The sequence below is a fragment of the Electrophorus electricus genome, chromosome 11, assembly GCF_013358815.1.
Source record: "Electrophorus electricus isolate fEleEle1 chromosome 11, fEleEle1.pri, whole genome shotgun sequence".
NCBI lineage: Eukaryota > Metazoa > Chordata > Actinopteri > Gymnotiformes > Gymnotidae > Electrophorus > Electrophorus electricus.
The window spans coordinates 16,358,002-16,382,429 of record NC_049545.1 but is presented as its reverse complement, the minus strand read 5'-3'; the positions used below and the strand labels follow the sequence as shown (position 1 = coordinate 16,382,429).

Here is a 24,428-nt window from a genome sequence, read left to right as displayed (position 1 = left end):
TTAACAATTGCTTGCTATTTTTCTTTTAGTTAATTACAGGATATTATTCAAGTTATTTAATGCAACATGTCCAACATGTGCAGACATGACCAACTGACAAAGTTAGAACCAGTGCGACCACTAGAAAAGTTAGACTGGACACCTTAACATTACAACTTGGTATCATGTGATGATACACCCCTTTTCTCAAAAAGTGTTTCAAGTAGATGACCTAATGTGACATTTAGACATTTATTGGCCAAAGTATATTGTGTCTCTGTGGAATATGTGGACTGGATACCAGCATAATTCCATTCCTAATGGAATGCTGGATGAAGCTGAAATATTAGTGTAGAATGGCTATCATCAGTTTTTTCTGTTTAATATATTTTAAAAAATACTGCACACAAAACAAAACTGTTTTAACTGTTGACTGTTTCAACTATGTATGCATTTTCAGCTGTGCACTTTGGTTCGATGCTGGAGGAGCTGAAGGAAGATGTTGAAGATGACTTTCTAAAGCTTGGCTTGCCCTCCCAACATCCCAACGTTACATTCTTTCTAGAGCGGCTTAGGATGACAATTCATAATGCCCTCCAAAGGACTAACTCAGAATGCAGGTCTGTGAGAAAATATACATACCTAATACCCTTTTGGCTAAAGTAGAGAACAGTCAAACAGGTCTAAAGTGTAAATATTTCCTCTAAAACTGGATCTCTTATACCTTTGAACTTAACTTTTCTCACAAACAGATACAAATAAAAATACATCCTACATCAAATCTGCATTACATTTGTTTGTAGTGGGTTACCACAGTGAAGACCAGTGTGGTGTATATAGAAATAGCATTCAAACAGGAAGGAAGTCAGGAGGGCCTACACTTACATTGGAATGTTAGAGAAAACATCTCCAAACAACACCATGTCCTGTTCTATTGTGTCTGTGTTATGTTTCCCCTGGCTCAGTGAACTAACTAGACTAAGCTCTCAGAGGTAAACTAACATTCATTCTTGCAGTGAAATGCCTGTAAGCAGATCAGGTCAAAATCATCTACTTAAAAAAAATAAATAATTGTGCAGCAATTTTCAATAATTTCACATGTGGAATCTGCACTCTATTACAGACTACAATGATAGAAAGTATAGCAGTTTCTCCCTCATTACCTGATGAGAGAAGGACTTACTATGCTAGATTTGAGTCAGACAATATCCATCATGGTATGTGACTACCTGTGGCTCAAGACAATCCCTCACTGTCCATATCCAATCCTGATGTAATAAGATGTTTCAAAGCACAAATAAGGCTCCTGCTTCTTAGAGCTTGTGCTCTCCAATTAGCAAAGGTATTTTCCAACGTATTCAACTTTTCCCTAAGTCTCCCAGAAATCTATAGTTGCTTCAATTTTCCCATCGCATAAGAAACCATAAATCACCACACTGAATGACTACTGACCTGTTGCACTATCAACCATTCTGCAATGTCTGGAGTAGTTATTCAAATGTTCATCTTCACCTGCCACCTGGGACTCTCCCCAATTTGCTTACTTCTCAGACAGATCAACAAACACACAGCATTCTATTTCATTGACACTGCAATGTATTCTTTCACATCTTTACTGGAAAAACATGTGAGAAAGGTGTTCATTAATTTCAGCTCAGCATTCAACACCATAAACACGCCAAGCTCAACTGGAAAATCAAAGAAATAGACCTAAATTACCTTTCTGACGAGTAGTCCCCAGGTGGTGAAGATAGGAAAAAGCACCCTGAACACAGATGCACCCCAGAATGTGTGCTTATTTCCCTCTTTAAACACACATGACTGCATTGCAACATATAGTTCGAACATAATCTTCAAGTTTACGTCAAGTTTGCATTGTATGCCTCAATAATAGCAGAGATGAGAGGAGATCAAAACACTGTAAGAGTGGGGCAGCGACAACAATCTCCATCAATCTCCACCTTATTGTGAGCAAAACATTAATAATGCAAAACTTGGTGCATAGTTATAGTATCTCAACCTGAGAAGGCCTATAAAGTGCAAATCAGCCTCTGGCCTGTTACAGTGGTCTTTCAGGTGAAAACAAAGCTAAACTAATGTACTGTTTTGTTAACTCTTGTTTTGTTTAGAATAGAAGAACAAAAATTATGTAACAATGCCACACACTTAAAGATTGACAACATTCACATAACATGTCTGTTTCTGCCAGAAATCTCGCATGTTATTTATACCACATTAGGAAAAAAACAATGTTTAGATCAGTCACCACCAAACTGTGTTAACAGCAACTTGTTGAAGCCTTCCAGAAGTCTGAGTCAATCTCATTAAATGTTACTGGAATCCAGTGCCATACATTAACAGGAGATACAATGCATGCACCTCTTGTAGTCATATGAAAATGAAATATATTATAGTAGCACAGTACAGTTCTTAATTTTATTACCTTCACCAAAAACTCAGAAAGTCACCAACTTTTCATATTAGATGCAAAGTTCAAGTATTACTATTTGAAACGCTACGACTTGTCTTTAAAATGTGGCAAAGGGACAAACTGTTTTTTTAAAATCTACACAAATCTGACCTCCAGATACCAAAAATGTCAGAAAAATGCACAATGTTCATTCTAAACTTTGTATACATATAGCATTTCACTCACTTAGTCCAATTCTAACTAATCTTTATATCCTTGTAATCAGGCAGATTCATTCCTAATTACACCACAACAATTTCATATGAATTCATTAAATCATTACTAAAATTCACATATGTGTTCACAACATATTGATGAAGCCCTCCACTTAGTCTAGGTGGTTTGAATCAATCCAATTAATACAGCATATATTAATGTACTCAGTACAGGCTGTAAGATGTTAAAGAAACTGTAGAAAGTTCGTCAAATAAACTGGTTCATGGGCACATCCCAGTAGCAGCAAGAGAAACAGAAGTTGTCCACATTTCACAATAGATGCAGTAAGCCATCTATTGTCTTATATTGTCTTATATTTAAAATGTTGCAAAGTAACAGTAACTGCAAATCTGAGCCTCACTTACTTGAACATCAGCAAAAATGGTCAATGCCTAGTTCAGTTTAATTTGACCTATGTGTTTTGTGCATTAAACTAGACTTCACATATACATACCATTCACTCAATTAATCCAGTCACCACTAATCTTCACACACTAGTAATCATATATAATCATAACGCTTAGTTTAATCACCAATCTTTTTTTTACAATCATGTTCACAACTTGTTGATACTGCTATTCAATGTAACACTTGCAAGGTATGCTATTCTTGCAGTTATATGTTCAGTTCATGCTATTAGAGCAGCATAGTACAGTTACTAGTTTTTCACCACCACCAAAAATTCACAATGCCACCAGCAACCTCCCATGGTAGGTGGTTTCACTGTGCTTCACACCAGACTTGAAAACATGATGAAGGACTCCATTTGGGGCTTTGACCCTGCAATCAATTCTGCCATTAATTTACCCTGAGCATCACTACAAGCATTTCAGTCTAGAAAGTCTCTGACATGCTGTGCATATGATAAATAAAAAACTTTGACTTTCATCTGACCAATAAACATGCCACACAAATATTGCTTCTGTACACTAGTTATATATTAAATATTCATTTGTGAGACAATATTAAAGTCCACCTTATCCAAACAGGCAAAATAAGGAATCTACAGATTGTCACATGCTTATGAGTGCTCTGGGAACACAGCAGTCACGAGAGCAGCTGATACAGGAGAAAGAGCAGATTCAGGTGTGTCTAAAAGTGTCTTTAAACTGCAATAAATGTGTCTAAATGTAATTAATGAAATGTAATCAATGTCTGTGTTATTTCTCGTCCATTTATATAGGCATGTGTATCTTGCCTATATATTTAATTTGGTCTTGTTTGCTGTGGTCTGCTGCGTTTGCCACAGAAGCAGATGATGGAGCTGCAGCACATGTTAGGAGAACTGCAGAAACAGAGGCTGGCTCTGGGGGAGCAGCTAAACCAGGATGACCTTAGGCTGGAGAAGGAAGTCGAGGAGCGAGTGCTGAGAAGCTACAGCCCAACTCAGTTGCACCTGATTGGTCGAGTATTAGAGGACTTGATCACGTCTCAGCACCGTGACCAGATCTCTCTATCTCCATCTCAGTCTATTACCAGGTAATGTGGTAAATAAACAATTTTAATCATTTTAGGCCCACTCATTTAAAGTCCTATGTTTGTGCAATCAATTGCATTTTTTATAGTTTTCCATTGTGCATATTGGCCCAGCAGTGTTTCAGATTACTTGGTCAATTTTCTCACTGCTCCTGCAAATGAATTCCACTAGGGGTCCCACTGATTAGCTTTGACAAGTAGATTATATTTGACAGGTAGTCAAATGTTTTGTTTTTGAGTGCTCATATGGTGTCTTACAATCTGAAAATGAATAATCAAATCTCTGCACATAAGTTTCATAGATTTTCCAATTCCCATGTAAGAAATTGTAAGTAATGTATTGCAATGTAAGATTTACCTTATATCTCAGTGTAATTTAATCTATAGTCATGACCAAAGGTTTTGAGACTTACACAAACTTTTGTTTTCACAAAGTTTACTACCTCAAAGGTTTGCCTAATGAATAAGAAATGGTATCAAAACATCTTCCAAGAGCAAGACGGGTCAACACTGTAAATACTGAGTCTTTGCTTAAACTGCATGTATTTGTCAATAAAAAGGTTTTTTTTTAATTATGAAATGCTTATAATTGTACTTCACTATATCATATAAACATCTGACAAATTGATCTAAAAATGACTGAGGCAGTAAACTTTGTGAAAACAAAAATTTGTGTCAGTCTCAAAACCTTTGGCCATGACTATAATAACTAATTTTTACCTTCTCTTGAACATCATCGATCAAAAACAGTTAAATCAGATGGAGAGTGCTACTGGTTCACATCTATTTGGCAAAATGGCTATTGTTCCATTTTTAACCAGCAAGTGGTGCCCTTTCCACAGCATTCAGTATCTGATACAAATGTATTTAAAAAAAACACACTACAAGGACCCATTCTACTTAAAATTCACTGGTGACAAAATAAAGCATCATTTTAAAACTGCCTTTCTAATGATGGTTTAATGAGACCCTTGGATTTAAAACCATTAACTACCATGAAAGGCACAAAGATTAGCTTTCTGAATTGGTAGAGTTAAATACTGTTGGCATTTCCCAGAAAAGTCCATGTGTTATGGGCCTATTATAACATGTAAATCTATTCTATTTACTTGCCTGACACATTCGTTTACTTTTATCCTTTAATTCTAAAGTCTTCAGGAGCAGAAGCAAGACCTGGGTTTATCCAATAAAGAGGCAGCATCCAAAGTAAGCCATCATCACAGTTTCACTTCTCTTGTGCAGTGTTTATCTCAGCCAACAATACAATTCAGGGATGATGCATTTTTTAATACGTAACAAAACATTGTGATTTGATGCGTTACGATGCAATCTAGAGCAGTTTTTATCATTTGTTTAATGCAGATATTCATTTTACATTATAAATTAAACTAAGCCAATTCTATCAAAGTGCCACTGCTTACCTTCCAATGGATATATTTCATAAATTAATCTCTACAATTACTGTTATTTTATGGCATGGGAAAAATGGTTCATTTCAGACATGTAATTATGTTGATTTTCCAATAGACACATTTGGACACGAAAGACTTATTGTATGAAAAAAAAAATATTTTGACCTTATAAACTGTCTCACTGTCTCACACACCCATAGATAGTTACATCACTCAGGGAGAAATATGAAAAATAGCTATTATAAACAATATAATATTATAATTAAGCCATTTTGTAATTAGCTTTAGTCAACTTATTCATAACTTTACAATTGGGCCAGCGACAGATTCATGGTACTTTTAGATTGATCCAGGATAATTGGAAAGATGTACTTGCATCTTTAACATCTTTACTGGTTCTAACAAAAGCCAGTTTTCGATATGTATCAGAATTCACATATAGGTGTACGAATTATATATATATATATATATATATATATATATATATATATATATATATATATATATATATATATATATATATATATATATATATATGCACAGTGAGGAGTGACTAGTTTCTAGTGCAGAAATTAGAAATTTGTTAATAAATTGACAAAAAAACTTTGAGGGTATTAGATGTAGTCATGTAATGCTTTGCTTTCAGAAACTCTTTTATTTCTATTTTTTAAGCCTGTTAATTTTTTACCACTTAATGACAGCATGACATTATTATTTTATCATGACAATGACATTAATGACACATTTTGGATCATGGCTTTTTTATTTCATTTAGCTCATACATTTCTATTTTAATATTATGCTCTTTAATACAAGAAAGCAATACAATAGTCTGCCTTTATTTGTCTAATTGAGAGTAATAGGTGACAAATAGTATAGATATTGGAGTGTTGTATGTACATATGTTCACTAGCTTCTTATTAGAAACACTTCGTGGATGTGCAGTTAAGGTCTCAAACCCATGTGTTATGATGCACAGTTTGTGTTTGTCATCATCTAGACCATCATCAATTTTCAGTTTCTGCTATTGACTGGATATTTTTAATATATAAAAATCCCAGGAACACTCCTGTGTCTGATAAACTTGTACGATCTCAAGCATCCACAACCATTTCATTACCATGGCTGTGTTATTACTGCATTAGTTATTAGTCTGCCACCCAAATAATATACTGTACATTCTGCAGTACTATACTGTACATTCTGCAGATGGGTCACAATCTAATGGAATTCCTTTAAAATGAGCTTATAAAATTGGTGAATGTAATAGTGGCCAGTGAGTGTGAAAACAAGATGGGTGTTTCTTGTAAAGTGGCTGGTGAGTCTATATTCTTGGCATACTCATTCATGTTTTTTTAATTGATATAAATGCATTCCAGTGTGAAACTTGATGGTGGTGTCTGGAGTGCTGCTGTGTTTTCTCCATATATTTCGCAGGTCATCATGTCTCATAGTCAACACTTCTGGCAGGTGGGACTTCCCATGGGATTTGGCAGCAATGTGAGCTGCTTCCCTTGTGCAAAAGCTATGGAAAGTTTTAGCTATCAGTGCCTTAGGCTTTCTCCCTCAAAGTGTGTATGTATGTGCTTGTGTGTGATAAGATGAATTTTCTTGTGCTAATGTAGAGAGTCATAGCTGTAGTTGAAGTTTGAGCATTTGAGCCTCAGAGTGAAAATGCAGTGTAAACCACCTTCAGCAATGTCATTATCATCCATACAGCCTGCCTGATTCTCACATTTTCTGTGGTTATTATTCTGTGGTTATTTAATTTAATACACTTTTAGATATGCTAAAAGTATAAACACCAAATTTAGCAACACACCATCTACAAGAATTATCATCTGCTAACAAATATAGGATTAAGAGTACATGATTAAATTCTAACTGTGCTGTTAGATGTTAAGCATGGTGTGATCTTAGATCTCAAGAACATCTTGAAACTTCAAATAAATGTTTGTTTCCTGAGCTTTGAAGATAGAGAAAATTCTAGAAAAATCTAGAAATTGGGAAACATCACAAGCAAACTGACCTGAAAGAGAAACATCTTGAGAAAAAAACAGTTAAAAAGCACTTGAATCTGGAAGTGCTGACCCCTCAGTCAAGTTTCAAGTTAGTAAAATGTATCATGCTGGTAAAAACTCTTCTGACATTTTGTATGGATTTCACTTTTGAATCATAAGCAACAACAAAAGCACATTAACATACCAAGCAATAAGAAAATGTTGCTGGTTCTGAAGTTTATTTATAACATTTATATGTGAAGAAGCATTTATAACACAGCACTATAATACAGTCAGTGGGAGATAATGAACGTGTGACTGAGGAGGCCTGGATTGGATTAGTGCTGCGTGTTAAGTGGTACCTGGATTGGATTGGATTGAAGTGTCAATTGTGCTTTATGTTGTCTTTTTGAATGATAAAAAATTGGAATACACCATATCCATTGAGCATTTCTAAAGGTTCTGTTGTTAAAGTGATCGAGTGATACGCTGGACCCTATGACTACAGACCTAATATGTCTTCCCATTAAAATTAAATACATTTCTTTAAGATACAGCCCATTTATTATTTTGAGAGCAATTATTGATGTGTTGCATTTTCTCTTTCTTGCCCAGATGGTGAAGAGCCAGAGGTTAAGTGATAGTCTACAGTCAAAAGTTTGTGAGAATGAGACCCAATTGCTAGACCAGCATGAGGCCAAGCTAGCAACCATTTCAGGTACACCCAAGTACTTCGCTACTGTCTCATGTATCTGTCTGTGGCATTTGTGTAATATGCCACATTAGTCTTCTCTATCTAATTGGATGTCATTTATTCTTGCTGGAGGAGGGAATGACTTCAGCAGTGCAGAAGAGGTGAAGGCAGAGATGAAGTCTTTATATAGGGAAAGGGAATGCTTGGACAGCCTTTCAAAGAGGATGCTTGCACTGAGCACAGCAAGCAACCAGAACCTGGTCTGCGTGAAGGAGCAGCAAAGCCAACTAAAGGAGGAACAGCAGAAGAACTTTGCCCAGCATGGTGAGAGATATCCTTTTGGTAGACACTTTTAATGGTCTTAGTTTTTCAGCCGTTTCATAACACGGTAAAGTGAATACATCTGGGGTGCTACCACTATTCTTGGAGATTTACCAGCCTGCAGCATTAGCAATGCAACTGAATGATAAATGACAAGGGGAATATTACATTTACATTTACAGCATTTGGTAGACACTCTTCTTATCCAGAGTGACTTACAAAAGTGCTTTGTCATTTACTCATAGAAAACATCCTAGCCAGGACTGTAAGTTAGAGTCCAAGATACCAATGAACAAGAATGCTGTTGAAATACAGGGATCAATGCTGATACCTTGAGGTACAAAATACATAATATCTATCTCAGGCAACAATCAGTGCAATAAACAATACTTTATAATAATGATCACAGTTTCAGTTAGTTAGAGTTTCATTCATAGGAGCAGGATCAGTGGTCATTTAAATATTCCATAAATAGATGGATCTTCAGTCTGCATATAAGGACTGCAAGGGACCAGTGCTGCTGCATTCTGGACAAGTTCTAGAGGTCTGATGTCTCTTAGAGGAAGACCAGCAAGTAGTGAGTTGCAGTACTCCAGCTTTGAGATTACAAGAGATGGCGAAAGTACCTGGGCAGCTTCCTGTGAAAGAAAGGGCAGAATCCTTCATATGTTACAAAGAAAAAATCTGGAAGACCAGGTCAGATTTGAAATTTGAAAACAACAACTGGTTGTCCAAAGTTATGTCCAGGCTACGACCAGCTTCAGATGGTGTTACCATGGAATTCTCAAAGGAAACTGTGAGCTTATGGGAAGGGTTGGGAGTTGCTGGGATGTAACAGAAGCTCAGTTTTACTGGGGCTAAGCTTCAAGTGTTGGGCTGTCATCCCTGACGCAATGTCAGTCAAGCATGCTGACATATGTCTGGAAACATATGTGTAATAGAATGTTGTGGTTTACTGTCTCAAAAGCTGCTGAAAAGTCCAGAAAAATCAAGACAGATGACAGTTTGGCAGCTTTAGCAGCATGAAATTTCTCTGTCACTGCAAAGAGGGCTGTTTCTGTTGAATGTGCCGGTTTGTAACCAGACTGATGGGGATAATGGAGCTGGTTCTGGGTGAGGAAAAGAGAGAATTGATTGTAAACTGCTTGTTTGAGCGCTTTTGGGAGGAAAGAGAGAAGTGATATTGCTCTGCAATTGGTTATGTTGGAGCCATCAAGCATGGGCTTCTTGAGGATTAGTACCTCCTGGTTTTGAATGTAGTTGGTAATTGTCCAGAGGATAAGGAGTTGTTGATGATGACAGAAATGAAAGGAAGCAGATATGTTGAGATAATTTGGAACAGAGTGGAAGGAATGGGATCCAGCAGACATGTAGTCGGATTGCTGGAAGTCAGGAGTTAAAGAATTTCACCTGAGAGAGGAGAAAAAGAAGCCAGAGAGTTGTATATAGGGGAAGGAACACTGGTTGGAAGAGTGAGAACAAAGGAAAAGGACCAGCGGATTTCTGCAACCTTCTCAAAGAAGGTGATGACATCCTCAAAAGTAAGAGATGAGCTGGGAGGGGGAGTATTAAGTAGAGAAGAAAATTAATTGATTCATTGATCACAGAACAACAAACCATTATTATATTTTCATTATTATAGCTATATTTATTATTTCAGATCTTTCGCACATAACAGTTACTAAAGAGTCTAATTTCTTTGATAATTTTGAGTTTACCTATGTAGCAAGATGTCACGGTTAGTCCCTCCCAGCTTCCATGTTCCATGATTTCCCTGTCTTGTGTGTTTTGGTTCCATTCCATAGGTTCATTTTCTCTGCCCCTTGTTTGGTTTTGCACACCTGTTCCTCATTTCTAGTCTTGATGAAGTTAATGTATTTTTGTATGTTTTATATGTTCATGTATGTATGTTTCTGAAAAGTAGGTACTTTTCTCACTATATCCTTGTACTGAAGCTCAGTACATATATTGTCATGTGATTTCATGTGGTCCAGTTAAATGGTATTCTGATAATCTAAGTGCCAGATGAGAATTTTCCTGGCCTCAGCGGCTGCCCTCAGCCCATAAAGAAGCTGGTGATCCACTAGCAGGTGGAAGCAAGCACACTGAGAGTTAATTGTGGAGCAGTTCTGGGATGATAGTATAGAATGTTGAGCTGATGTTCAAAAACAGGATTCTGGCATAAGTCCTTGGTTGTTCAAGGTGTTCAAGGATGACGTGTAGTTCCAAGTTCTCCTCAGACCTGTTGGCACAATATGCAAACTGCAGTGGGTCCAACAGGGAATTGCGGTATCTGTCAGGTGTGCTAAATCCAGTCTCTCAAAGACTTTCATGACAAAATACATCAGGGCAATGGTCTGTAGTCATTTAATCCTGTGTTGGTTGTTTTTGGGGGGGTCTGGGTGTTGTTGTGGAGAAATTTAAAGCAGGCAGGTACTTCACTCAGCTCTATTGACCTGTTGAAGATCTGTGTGAAGACAGGAGCAGACATGAGGGTGAAACACCATCTGGACCTGGAGCATTCTTAACCTTTTTTCCCTGAAAGAGAGCATCAAGGGAAGCCACTAAACATAAATTGAACAAAGTGGTATGACAAAGGTGACTCTACAATCTGGAAATGTTGTCTTTCATAATCCTTTAATAAGGAAGAAAGAAATGGGCTTTTGTACATAAAAATGAAAAAAGAAATGAGCAGTTGTATTTAAAAATGCTCAGAAAATTAAATTATTATAATAATTATATAACTCAGTAACTACAATCCCCTGCTGGTGTAGAGACTCAGTAGAATAGGGCCAAGAGGCTAAATCTCATTCAGAGAATGCTTATGTAAAGCACCAGCATTTTATCCCTGATAAAGATGTTTGTTGTTGGGTATGAATGAATCCAGTACTAGTCTTGCCTAGAAGGGATGAGTAAACCATCATGCTTAGTTTAACATGCAAAAAGAAATTGCGAGGTGGGCCTGTTTCCAGTGGGAGACAGTGAGCAAATTATTAGGTATGCTCCCATGTTATGCATTAGGTGAATATGATGTGGTAGTCAACTTAATGAATAAGTCACATGAAACAGCCATTTGTTCTAAAGTACAGTGAATTTATTATCACATTAAATTGACAATATACAATCCCACTGTTGTCAGATCATCATTTTGAGCAGGGTGGCTCCTTGTAAGATCAGCTTAGATTGTAAGTTTTGGATTTTTTGGAACTTGGAAATAGCACATATTTAAATTATTTTTAATTCATGAGCCACTGAGCAACCTCACAAAGGAAAGCAAAACCATTAACTACATCTGCATCTGCCAGATGAATGATCACTTTTCTGAGTAGAACTGAGGAAAAAAAGCTTAAAATCTTAACAATGTATTAGATGTGTACCACTGCAACTTTACAGATACACTGCTATTTAAACAATTTTATTGCTTAATATGTCGGTTACATATAATACCTGTGACAAGGAGTAAGGCAAAAAAGGATGCAAATGTGTAGGCAAAGGGAACTGTGGAAAAAACAATTCAATAAAATGGGTTTAAACATCTTTAGCCATAAAACAGCAACATTTGAATCACATGAATTTTACATGTCAAATCTAAAGTGTTACAAAATTTGTATATTGGTTAGCCAGGCATAAATTGGCATCTTATTGATTTGTAATTTATTCCCTTAAACACTCTTACCAATCCAAATGTTCATTTCAAACCATAGTTGGTTAATCATCATTACATTTACCTGACACTTTTATCCAAAGCAACATACAAGTATGAGTGAATACAACTTGAGGGTTAAGGGCCTTAAGCAGGGGCCCAACAGTGGCAACTTGGCAGTGGTGGGGCTTGAACCTTCTGATTACAAGCCAAGTACCTTTACCACTGAGTTACCACTGCCAAACTAATCTTAATGTAAGTCTTAATTCCATACTTGTCTGTGCAGACAAGTGCTACTGAGTATTGACTATTCACTGAGAAGCTGAGAAGTACATCTTTAAAAAAACTCTCCACTCTTCTTCCTCCGAGTGGTCTTTTTAATTCAAGCTTACATCCTCTACCAGAACACTGGAAGTTTGAGGGTTCTATGTAGTTCCCAGGACTGCACTCTTCTGGAGAGAGATCTCGGGTGTTGTTTCTGGGCTCTGCTGGAGCCATTCTCCCAGTTTGGTTGTCAGAACCCATAGTGTTCTGATTATTACTGGAACCACTGTTGCCATCACCTTTGACCTCTTTTCCAGCTCCTTTCTCTGCACTTGGTATTTCTTAAACTTTTCATATTATTTGTTCCTGATGTTTCTATCATTTTGGATTGGAATCTATCAGTACAGCACTCTTCTGCTTCCACCCCTAATATGTCCAGTTGGTTAGCCATTAACATTTTGTCTGTCATTCATGTATATATGACTACCATGGACAATACAGTTGCCTTCACCCTCCACATCTATATATCACAACTATCTAATTTCTGTCCACTCTCATCTTGTATTTTTTACAGTAGCCCAATTTTCATCTGATTGCCCTGGTCCTCTTGTATCTGACACAGACCTCGCTTCAAAGTCAATATGACTTTCTTATTCTGAACTCTCATAGTCTCATTGAACTCTCAATGTGGTAGGTGGGCAATATTAAGGTCCTTGCCTAAAGGACCACACTAGAGACGCCCTGGTCAGGATTCGAACCCCCAACCACCTGTGAAGGGTGAACTACAGTACAACTACATTACAATTAATTAACTGCAGTACACTGCAGTTACTCCTTGGGTAGGGATGTTCTCCCCAGTCTATAAGGTTTTCCCAGTCATCTATCTCCAATCGTCTGTAGGTATTAATTGTGTTTTAATGTGTCTATGGGCTTTATCATACTAAAAGGCAGCTTTGTGCAAGTCAAAATATGAGGGACGTTGTCACGTTGTGGCCCCGCCCCCTCCTCAAACATCTTGGTGTGTGTGTTCGTCTGTGTTGCCAAGCCCGCTTGTGTCTTCTACCTGTTCTGTGTTATGTGTAATCGTCTTGGGTGTATATATGTCTCATGTGTCGTACGTGTGTTGGTGTTTGAGATGTGCATAGCGTTTGAGCTTTGTTGTATGTTTTGCATGTTTGCAAAAATAAAAGTGTGTTTCATCGTGCCTCGTCCCTGCATCCTGCTTATCCTCGCAACATCACAGACGTTGGAACAAAATTGTGGAGTTCTAGCCATTTTTTCAAAATATCAGTACTTTTTTGGAAAACACTTTTATACAATAAACATACATTTTTATTAATAATGTTTAATATTAAAAATGAAAGTTTATTGAATATTGAACATTTGGTATTAGCATTAGTGTTTTACATACTAATAAACACATACTGTGCAAATAAATAGTTTGTAATTTAAATATAATATTTTATACAGAAATTAATATTGCAGTTCCTTGATGAGAAAAAAATGAAAACTGTGTTTTGTCTAAGATATTGCTCTCCAGATATATTGTTGTGGATATTGGTGGATGTGGATGTTATTGTCAGATAAAGGACAATCATATAATATGCAGTGGATCATTGTGCTATATATGAAATATTTTGTATGTATGTTTTTCTTCCATACAGAACAGAATTTGAAAGAGAATACTGTTAAGTACAGTGAACTTCTAGAGGACATACTTCATAGGTAAGAGCTTCACAGAATTGTCTCTCTCTCCTTCTCACACAGTTACCACATCTTTTAGGTTTATTGTTCAACATTTTATGCTACTTTTTTCTGTGTCCACCCACTCTCCTGTTACCTCTCTTGTTGATTCATGAGTCTTAAAATTAATTTTAAGAACACGTTATCTATTTGCTTTATATATTTTGCCTTATATATTTTATATAATATAAATATTATATATGACAAAGTATATTATATACCTATATCATTCACTAATATTTGACATTAGAATGTTTGTAATACATAAGTATCTTATAATAATACTGGTGATGTGATGGTGCTCCAAAAGCTGCAGTTCTGGTAAATCACTAAAATGTTTCACAAAAATACTAAGGAGGACATGACACATTGTGTCATCTTTAAGTGTCAGACAAAGCCTAGCCATAACTTTGACCTGCTCTCCTGCTTGTCTCAAAAACTGAGTGGGCAACTCAGGGTACCAGTAACTGCCATTTCGATTAGGATATCTAAGAATGTGAATGCAACACAAACTGCTATAATTTAATGTGGTGTTATTGCAGCACTCCTCCACAGAAATGTAACATTCATTATGTTTCAATGAAAGACCATGGGCAGCCATCTGGAGGGAGGATTTGGCATATGGTTCCCTTTTCACTCAGTTTGCATAGCTACTGTTTAAAAGCCTAAAGCTCTGTCTGTTGCCAAGGTGATCACTGTACGAGTTGAAGGAGGGTGCTGCGTGGCTGTGGAAAGCTCGTTTTTCATTCTCCCGCTTGCTCCCCTTCATTTTTAGCCATGGCCATTGTTCTCGCAGTTATTCACCATGGAAACATGGCTGAGCTGACTTGAATTGAGGTGAGCATTAGTCTTTAGCATCAGCAAAGTACTGTACCAAAACCCATTTTTTTAAATGTTGTGAATATCTTCCTATGATATTTTCTTATGAAAATAATGTAGAAATGTAACATTTATAGATATAGACAAAGCCTAGTTACAGGATTAATCATATATTGATTAAACTTTTTTTTCCTGCAGCAATGACAAATACTGAAAGGCAATAATGCTTTTAACTGATATTTGTTCTTACTACCCTGAAAATTGTCTTTTTACTGTTTTTTAACAGTAAAAACACTGGGGCATTAAAAACACTGCCCCCACCCCCCATCCCCACCCAGTGTTAGGTCTAGTGAGTTTCCACTGTTATAGTTGTACTTTTTGCCCTGCCAAATTCACAAGGTTTGGCCAACAAATTGACATTTTTCTGACGTAATAATTTTTATGAATATCTTTTGCAACTGCAATCCATGTGTCATATCATTAACATTGGTGGTTATCTCCCTGTTTCTGTGTGTCAATAACAAGAAACGCAAGAAAATGTTATTCATCACCATCCTTAATCTTTAATGCATGACAGCTTTAGACATGGTTGATGAGTTACCCGTCTATCACAAAATAGCATATGTCTAAGGGAATTCAGTGATATTTCAGAGCAGTTTTCTTTTGTTTACAGATAACATTCATCTATCTGTTTTTGTGTGAAGGTGCTTATTTCACATATAGGGCTTTTCTGCACAAAGGTTGCAGCTATGCCCACTTTTGCTGGTTTTGCCTGCCTAAAGGCCTGTGATTGTTTATTTGGAGTGGCATAGATCTCTGTAAATGGTAATAATACTGCAGGATAATTTTCACCTTTTGTACCCTGATGAGTATAAAAAATTAACTCAGAGGAGTTGGAAAGAGTGAAGTGATACTGGATGAATATTCTTTCTCAGGACATCTGTGAGTCTCATATGAACTTGTTGCAATACATTGATTCCAGAACACACAAATGCTCATCCTTGTATTATAACTCCAGAGTGATCTAGTAATCACTGGTGCTGACATGGTAAATTTTGCAAGTAATCATGATTTTATATATATATATATATATATATATATATATATATATATATATATATATATATATATATATATATATATATATATATATATATAATTTTTTTTTTTCCCCAGAATATATGATACATTTGTGGTGTGTTTCAGTTCTTAACTGAATGGTGGTATTTAATATTTGAATACCAGATGGATAGGCTACCATCATAAAATACTTTCCACACAAATAAATATATAGAGGAAAAAAAAACATAAAAAACAAGGCAATAACAAATACTTTCAGCAGTTGATGTGGTTAGTCTATGAATCAGACGGAAGTCAAAAGAACTGTAATAATGTAACGCGTGGAGGCTTGGCAGGATGCAAAGACAAGCCATGTAACACACAATGACGTTTATTGGTGACAACAAGGACAATGTAGCACTTAGGCTAACATGAGGTCAAACACTGACAGTTTGACATGAGGTCAAATATCCACAGTTAAAAAAGAGATTATATACACTCGGGGGGGGGGGAGGGATGGCCATACGAATGAAGACACACACACACACACACACACACACACACACACACACACACACACACACACACACACACACACACACACACACACACACAGGGAGACGTCTGGGAGGAGGGGCCGTACCATAACAAATAAAAAGCTTAGGCTGATTAGTTAATTGTCCTCCTTCCCTTATGTCAGTCAATTCCTTTATAAAAAATACACTAAAATGGAAAATAAAATACAGTAAAATCTTAGAGAGCTGTTTAAATATTACAACCTAAATTGAGTTGCAAGTCTGTGGTCTGGTGGAGTGCTGCAAATGGGGAATGTGCTGTCATTCATTGCAGTAGATGATTCCTCTGATGACAGTAGATGATTCATCTGATGATCATTGCAGTAGATGATTCCTCTCTGCCCTTGACACCTTGACACCATGTTTCTCCATAGAAATCAAATAACATACCAAAGTAGATCATGCCATCTTCATAGTCAAATGTCATTAGTGCACATTTTATTTTCTTATGAAGTGCAGGTTTTATTTCCTTATGAAGCAAGCCAAGTAACAGTTATACATATGAAACTCAGGTTCTTCCTACTGTAGACATCTCCTCCCTTTAAACATTGCTTGAAGAGTTGCAGATCCTGGCATATAGGTTGGGGCTGTGTGAGATCCCCTTGTGACAATGTGTGTCCTCTGACTGTAACACAAAGCTTGTGCTCAGCTCAGCTGTTCCCCTTTGCATTGAGTTCCTAAAAAAGGCTGATTTGAAACAGCATAATGACTGTTTGTCATTTGTTGTTTTTCTTGTGAATATTTCCAGAAGAAGGAAGTGTTACTTTTATCTGTCCTGTCATTTTGCTTTTATCTGTCTTGTCACTGAAATACCACATATATGTCTAGTATATGGTGAATACATTTTGTATAATCTTGTTGATCTACTCTTAAGTCGACAAACCTATGCCATTTTGTCATCAACAAAAGCTACAATGCAAGGGAGTCAAGCAAAGTCAGTTTGTCAAATTGGAAAAAAAAGGAGAGGTTTGTCAAGTCAGTTTTATTTTTGTAGCGCTCCCAAATTTATGGATTTTGTCACAAAAGCAAGGTTTCAGAAATCCTGGTCTAGACCCTTAATCTGCAATCTGGGGAAAAACCCCTTGGGGCCACCAGAGAAAGAAGCTTTATGATGATCCAAGTCTAGTAAATATAGTCCATCATCCTCTGTGTGGTTTGTGGAGCTTAACTTGGTATCTAAATCCTGATTATTGTGTTGCACTTGTGTTGCAGTAACTAGAAGAATCAGTCATTTGTGTTGTTTGATTTGATGAGCCATACTTGACTTTAAATTAACTAGTTTTTTGCAAGTCCCTTGGTTTGTTCAAATAAACACTTTGCCTGGTCACTGTGCCTATCTCCCCACAGAAGTAGAAATACTGGACTGGAGCACATTTGGAAGGCTGACCTGGAGACATGCCAACTTCTTCCACAAGGTTGTGAGCTACATGCCCTGAGCTGTTCTAAAACTGAGGATCACCTCCCTACTCCAGCACCACGTCACAAAGCTCTGCCATTCGCCAAGTCTAAAGCAGTGTGTGCCATGCTCACTGCTCTGGGAGAATTCTGTAGTCCTGAAGTGAACCTGCAACAATCTGAATTCACTAAGGTCAATTATATGTATCTCATTTTGTTTCACTGACATACAACGTACTGGATATTTCAGTCAGTAACCTCACCTCTCCATTAATCTAGGGATTGATTCATGACAAATCCTGGGATTCATGGTTGTAGGTAGTAGGTTTTACTGATGACTCTTCAGAGAGTTGGTTGATTTGAGAAATAGTTTATGTATTTTTATTTAACAAGATTTATGATCCTTTTAAGATCTTCTCCAAGGAACAATGACCTCTGAAATGTCTATTTATAGAGACCAACTTCTTAAAATAAACTGGAATGTTTATTCTTTATAATTACTTTCTTTTTTCTTTGGTCTTTCCTGTACTCCCTTTTCCATTACTACTTTCTTTTTGCTGCCTTAAAGCACCTCTCTCTAAATCTCCCTCTAACACGACTTATTTAAACCTTGATCAGTTAACCTGCTTCTTTGTTCCTTAATACATACTGTGTATTCTCTTTATCTATTCTTTATTTTCTTTGTTTTATGAAGACTGGCTACTCCTCCTAAACCTCATCCACTCTCTTCCAGGATAGAGAAGGTGAGATGAGGTGTTTTTTCCCCCACTACCTTCCCATTCACATCACTTTCACTAATCTGTTACCTGTTTAACTTATGTTAAAAAAAAATTATATATATATATATATATATATATATATATATATATATATATATATATATATATATATATATATATAGTAGTCTAGTCTTCCACTATGTGTGCCCCATAGTCAGCTATAGTTCGACTAATATGTCTGCTGCCAATCGGTAATTATTTTCTACTTCAAAGTTTCAAATATACCTTGAATACAGTCACACTGAAGAGGTCTGGGTTAATGATTATTATTATTATTAGACCCTTTCAATTATGCTTATGCATGCATAATAGAGTTTAGTAATTTATGAGGTTTGTTGTTTAGGTTATTTTTCTTTTAAAGTCAGCAGCTTTTCTCTCTGTGTCTATATACAGTTGGAGGTTATATACCTGGTATGTATACAGTTGGAGGTTATATACCTCCAATTGCTTGTCCTAAAAAAAGGCACGTCTGTGACCCCAGGTTCAGGGTTTTGTTTTGTTTTTTGAGGACAAGCAGTTGAAGGTATATAACCTCAAACTGTATATATACCAGGTAATAAACCTACAACTATATATAACCTCTAACCTCAAAATAAAAGAAAGAAAAAGGAAAAGATAAACCAGAATAACAAAGGTATATACTTTGTAATTTATATACTTCTTTTTTGTTCTATGGTTATATACTTTGTTATTCTGGGTTATCTGGTTTGTCTTCTTTGGTTCTTTTTTGTTCTGGGGTCACAGAAGCTGCTCTCATTGTGAAAGGGCAGTGTCTGTCTGGATCTTATTTATTTCTGCTTATAAATGCAGTTAGCTCGTTACTTGCAGTCTGTCTAAGAATAGAGTTGGCAAGGCCAGTGTAAACTAAACAGTCATCAATCATGATCTATTTACTTGCAATGCTGTGTCTAAATTTCACATGTAAGGAAAATAAAATTTCAGATTATTGAATTCTAATGATTTAATGCCAGTGTATTATACAGCACCCAGTCAATATATAAGCCAAATCATCTGTTCTCTACAAATTCTAGTTTTTTGGCATGTTTAATGCATCGTGCATGACTCTTGCATTCACAAACATGTCAGAATTACTCAGTATATTGTGTTGTATCATTTCTTAGACCATCAGTGCTTGATTCGGGCTTGAGAATTGCAGACTATTACATATGCTTTTGTGTGTGTGTGTGTGTGTGTGTGTACCATTGGGGGGCAGTCTTGTTTCTGAACAGAACAATCCACAAGGAATGTTCAGCAGTGGGGTGAGGAAATTAAACCATTAGAATTGAATAATCTGAAATTTTATTTTACTTACATGTGAAATATAGACACAGCATTGCAAGTAAATAGATCATGACTGATGACTGTTTATTTGCTAAGTATTGCTTGGAAACAGGGTTACCTGTGCAACATCTTTTCGGTTCCCATGCCAAATTATGTTTTATTAATAATCACAAATCAGTACTATGTAGCTGGAAGAGAATGTCTATTTTAGGGATTTGTAAAGCAAATGTGGACACATGAATTTTGGATAACAATAGAGAAAAGAGGAATAAAAATGATTGGAAAGGAGATATCTAATCTCTTTTTGTCCCTAATGACTTTAATTCAATGATTTCCTTTTCACTGCTTTCCACCTGCCTGCCATAATCACACAAAGGAAACCAATGCATGTCCTTTTCCTCTCCTCTTTCCCACACATTGTCTTGTTCCTTCTACATCCTGAGTCATTTTCCTCACAGCAACCATCATCTTATCTAAAATAGAAAAGAATTTGCAGAAAAGATTCCTGTTAATGGATATGTTTTTCTATAAAATACATTAGTCTCCACCTTTTAGTACAGCATCGTATGGTGCCAAATAATAGATTTAACAAAAAATACTATTTTATAGACAATTTAAATTAGCACAGTTAGCCCAGTGAGAATGGGGTGTAAGCTGACAGGCCATTCCTGTCCATTTCAGTTAGGAATCAAGGTCATGCGGCCTTGAAATGTGCAACTACAGTTTCCCTACTGTTTTTGTTTTGTACCTCACTGCTTTTAAAACAGGTTTATCTGCACAGTATTTTGCAGAGATGAGTTCTGTTCCCTCACTTATGTCCCAGTGGGCCCCATCTTTATTCCAAGGTGTTGTATTTTTATTTGTTCATGCTGTGATATGACTGGCTATAAAGTACACGATGATGTGCTGTGGAGGTCTAAGAATAGAGCTCAAACACCAATACTGAGCAGAAATAATTGAGTATGGGAGGGACAGAGTCAAAGAGGTGGTTTACGTGAGTGTGAAACAGATACGCACCTTGTGATTTTGACTATGTATTTTATGTATGTAAATATGTATGAAACTGCTGAAAGTCTAAAATGCAGTAAATCTCCAGGTGCTGGAATTGGGATGTAGTCATTTTCCACTTATGTCTTTCTTCTCTTCATTCATCTATTTGCTTGAGTAATTAGTGCACTCGGAGCTGCTGAGGGGTCTGGTGTTACAACAGACACAGCAAAAGCGAAGGTGGCAATAGGAAGTGACAGACCTGACATGTAATTTTGTCCAGTGCCCCTTAACCAGCTTTCAAGTCTAAGTAGCCAACAAAAGGATTTTAAGGCCTGAAGTATACAGATAAGCATACTTTCTCACCATATCATAAGACAGTACCTATTTATAACATTTAGAGTTTAATTGTTACAGATATTATTAAAATTCATTAGGACTTTAATGACTCAGTCCTGAGTCAAAAGTCATAAAGAGACTTAACGATCATATGTTTATGATCTGCTGGTACTGTTGTTGTTGACATTGTTGTTGTTTTGTTTTAGGATCTATGCAGTGAGGGAATGGACCTGACAGAACATTGTAAGTTCATCAGTAAAAGGCTGCTGTCTTTGGAAGAGCATCTACAAGCTGCCATGCATAACTATGATCAAGATCTCACTATTATCCTCAAACTGCAGTCTCTCTCTGTGTGTGCGTGTGTGTGTGTGTGTGTGTGTGTGTGTGTGTGTGTGTGTATATCTGTGTATACATATTTGTTTTAATGATATTCTATTACCTGCAGGGTTTCAGGTAGACACAAATTAGAAATAACCTTATGTCCATGATGACAATATTATTTTAGACTTCTAGGAAAAATAAGAGATCAAAAATAGGAGAATAGAAAAACACATGACTCATTTCTGCAACATCAGTATTTATATGAGAAAATATCAGCAGAAAAAACTAATTTCAGTGTCAGCCTGATATGGTCATTAGAGGCCCCGCTGTAACATCCCATCAAAACAGCCCAGAGTAGAGATATGGGCATCATTTCATAGCATGTACCCCATTCTGGGTGGAAAAAATGATGAGCTCAGGAGCATTTAGAGAAATTACTCTTGAGAAGCTAAATCCATTCTTCATCTTTATAAGAGAATCTACATGTAAGGAAAATAACTGTTTTAATAATGAGAAAACATGTTAAGAAAGATTAACAGGTTGGTCTGCCAGTAATTATCACATGAGACAGAAAGAAGGAGATAAGAGAAAGGTAATGGTAGATTGCACCATCTAAATGTCTTATCTAAAGGTCTCTCCTGCATACCAGGAAACAGTTCACATTAGACTGACTCAAATGGCTACTGTATCATGCATAAGACATTAGATTTATTTGCTGCAATGACCAGCCATCTGATCAGATTACACAGGAATACATTCATGACATGCAAATAAATGTGAAATAGGTTTTGTGGAAAAAATAGTAACACTGATTTAGACACTTATGTCTAAAAAAGTGGTCCATATGGTATTTTAGAGTCGGACTTTATGGTCCCAATGCATGTCCTTGCTTGAAGGTTTTCACAGCCTGTGGTGTGACTGGTTAACCAGAACATTGCTTCAGTCTACATGAGCAACACATTGACCTTGCAAAGTAGTACAGTTGAAATGAGGGACTTTTGCCACTTGAAGTGACTCAGTTGCAGCTGTATTAATATACAGCTAAAAACATACATTTGTATAGCAAGAAATCTTATCTTTTACTGGGCATTTTAGTGTTTTAAGGAAGAATCTCAGAGTTTGAAATGATAACATTTAAATGATAACATTTTAGCTGACTAAGAGTGACTAAGATTCTTACCAAGGAAGTATGTACTCCTTTCTTGATTACAGAAGCTATTTAATAAGATTGAGGTAGAGCAGTCCAAAAAACAAAAACTGCATTTGGCATAGTAGTAAACAGATAATATAATAGATTCTTGCCAAAGAAACTGACGTTTGTCTGTGCCAGAGGGGGATCTCATTAATCCCTCTTTATAATTCATGATGCACTCTTTAATGGCTGGTTAATTATGAATGAGGACAATCTGGGGACATTTGGAGAGGAAACGAGCCTCATCAATTCCCATCTGCTGCTAGAGGTATACCTTTGAATCACCATTTAAGCTGGGCAGTCTCTTCAAAAGTTAAACAATTTAGCACTGTTGAGAGGGGTCCATTGCATTCCTCAGAGAGGTTGTGAATTATTTAGGCTGCACTACTTGGTTTGAAAGGAGACCATCAGAACCTTTGAGTCATGAGAAATGGTGGCCTAGCATGATGATATATTTGAGGAATTGAGGATGATCAAATTGAGGACCTTCGTACAGCCTGGTAATTCTGGTATGTAATTATAGTTGAGGTACACTGGCGTGCTTTTTGAGCTGAATAGTAATGGGAATGAGAGAACATCTGCATGAAGTCTGCCTGTGTGACAATGTGTTCCCCTTAACTCATGCACCATCCTTAGAAAAGGAAGTACAGGAGGTAAAGACCACTCTACAAAAGATGTTATCTCAACTCAAGGAAAATAATGAAGATGAAGAGGTGGAACAGCTTGATGAAGAACACTTTCATGACATACAGGATAGGGAGGGAGTAAAAGCAGAGGAAGGTTGTTACTTAAGTGACAGCTGGGAGATTTAAAAAGATGTTCAAGTTAAAAGCTATATTTTCCTTTTAATTATAACGTTTGCTAAATAAATGCTACAAAAAACAGTTGGCATTATACCTACGGAATTTACACACAATGCATGCTAAATGGTTCCTATTCATTTTCATTTATAACATCATAAATGTAAGTTTATATCTTGTGTGTGTTCACATAATGGAAGTGTGATGTGGCCTAGATCTTTTCTTAAAATTAACAATGTGTGTTTTGGAAATAATTCTAATGTCTATTAGTAATTTTGAATCTTTTGAAAAATTAATTTCATATTTACACATTCTATGTATTTTATTACACAGATCAAGAAAATGTAAAGGTTTTTTTTGCTTAATAAACTAAAATAAATGGACCTTATAGTATATTTTAAGCTGAAATCAAATTTGTTTTTAGAATTGTCCTATCACATATGGTTTTAAAGTGATTACAATTTTACAATTTTCTATTATTTATAAATAAGGCTGTTATACATTTAAAATATGTACAAATTAAAATGTACAATGTATGATTTTTGCCTATATTTGGTCTCAGGAACATCCAGCTTCAGTGTCCAGCAGTAGTCTGCCAACACCATTGGGGATCCACTTTCCTTGGTACATATGAATATAAAAAATAAAAACTATGGGTGATGG

General features: G+C 36.3%; 1 protein-coding gene across 3 annotated transcripts in view; it reads left to right on the top strand.

The window, feature by feature from the left end:
* disc1 (DISC1 scaffold protein) overlaps positions 1-24,126 on the top strand; it is a 38,825-nt gene extending 14,699 nt beyond the window's left edge. The window contains exons 4-14 of one of the 3 annotated variants that reach the window (XM_027027132.2): positions 440-599; positions 3,655-3,751; positions 3,915-4,144; positions 5,293-5,347; positions 6,991-7,053; positions 8,169-8,271; positions 8,380-8,571; positions 14,140-14,200; positions 18,019-18,259; positions 21,659-21,776; positions 23,602-24,126. In XM_027027132.2, coding sequence (XP_026882933.2) covers positions 440-599; positions 3,655-3,751; positions 3,915-4,144; positions 5,293-5,347; positions 6,991-7,053; positions 8,169-8,271; positions 8,380-8,571; positions 14,140-14,200; positions 18,019-18,259; positions 21,659-21,776; positions 23,602-23,777 — 1,496 coding nt within the window. In that variant the 3' untranslated portion in view covers positions 23,778-24,126. Of the gene's footprint in view, positions 1-439; positions 600-3,654; positions 3,752-3,914; positions 4,145-5,292; positions 5,348-6,990; positions 7,054-8,168; positions 8,272-8,379; positions 8,572-14,139; positions 14,201-14,993; positions 15,056-18,018; positions 18,810-21,658; positions 21,777-23,601 lie in introns of those variants that run through there. The other 2 variants (XR_004776653.1, XM_027027142.2) reach the window with 2 other exon arrangements.
* Positions 24,127-24,428: the final 302 nt, after the last annotated feature.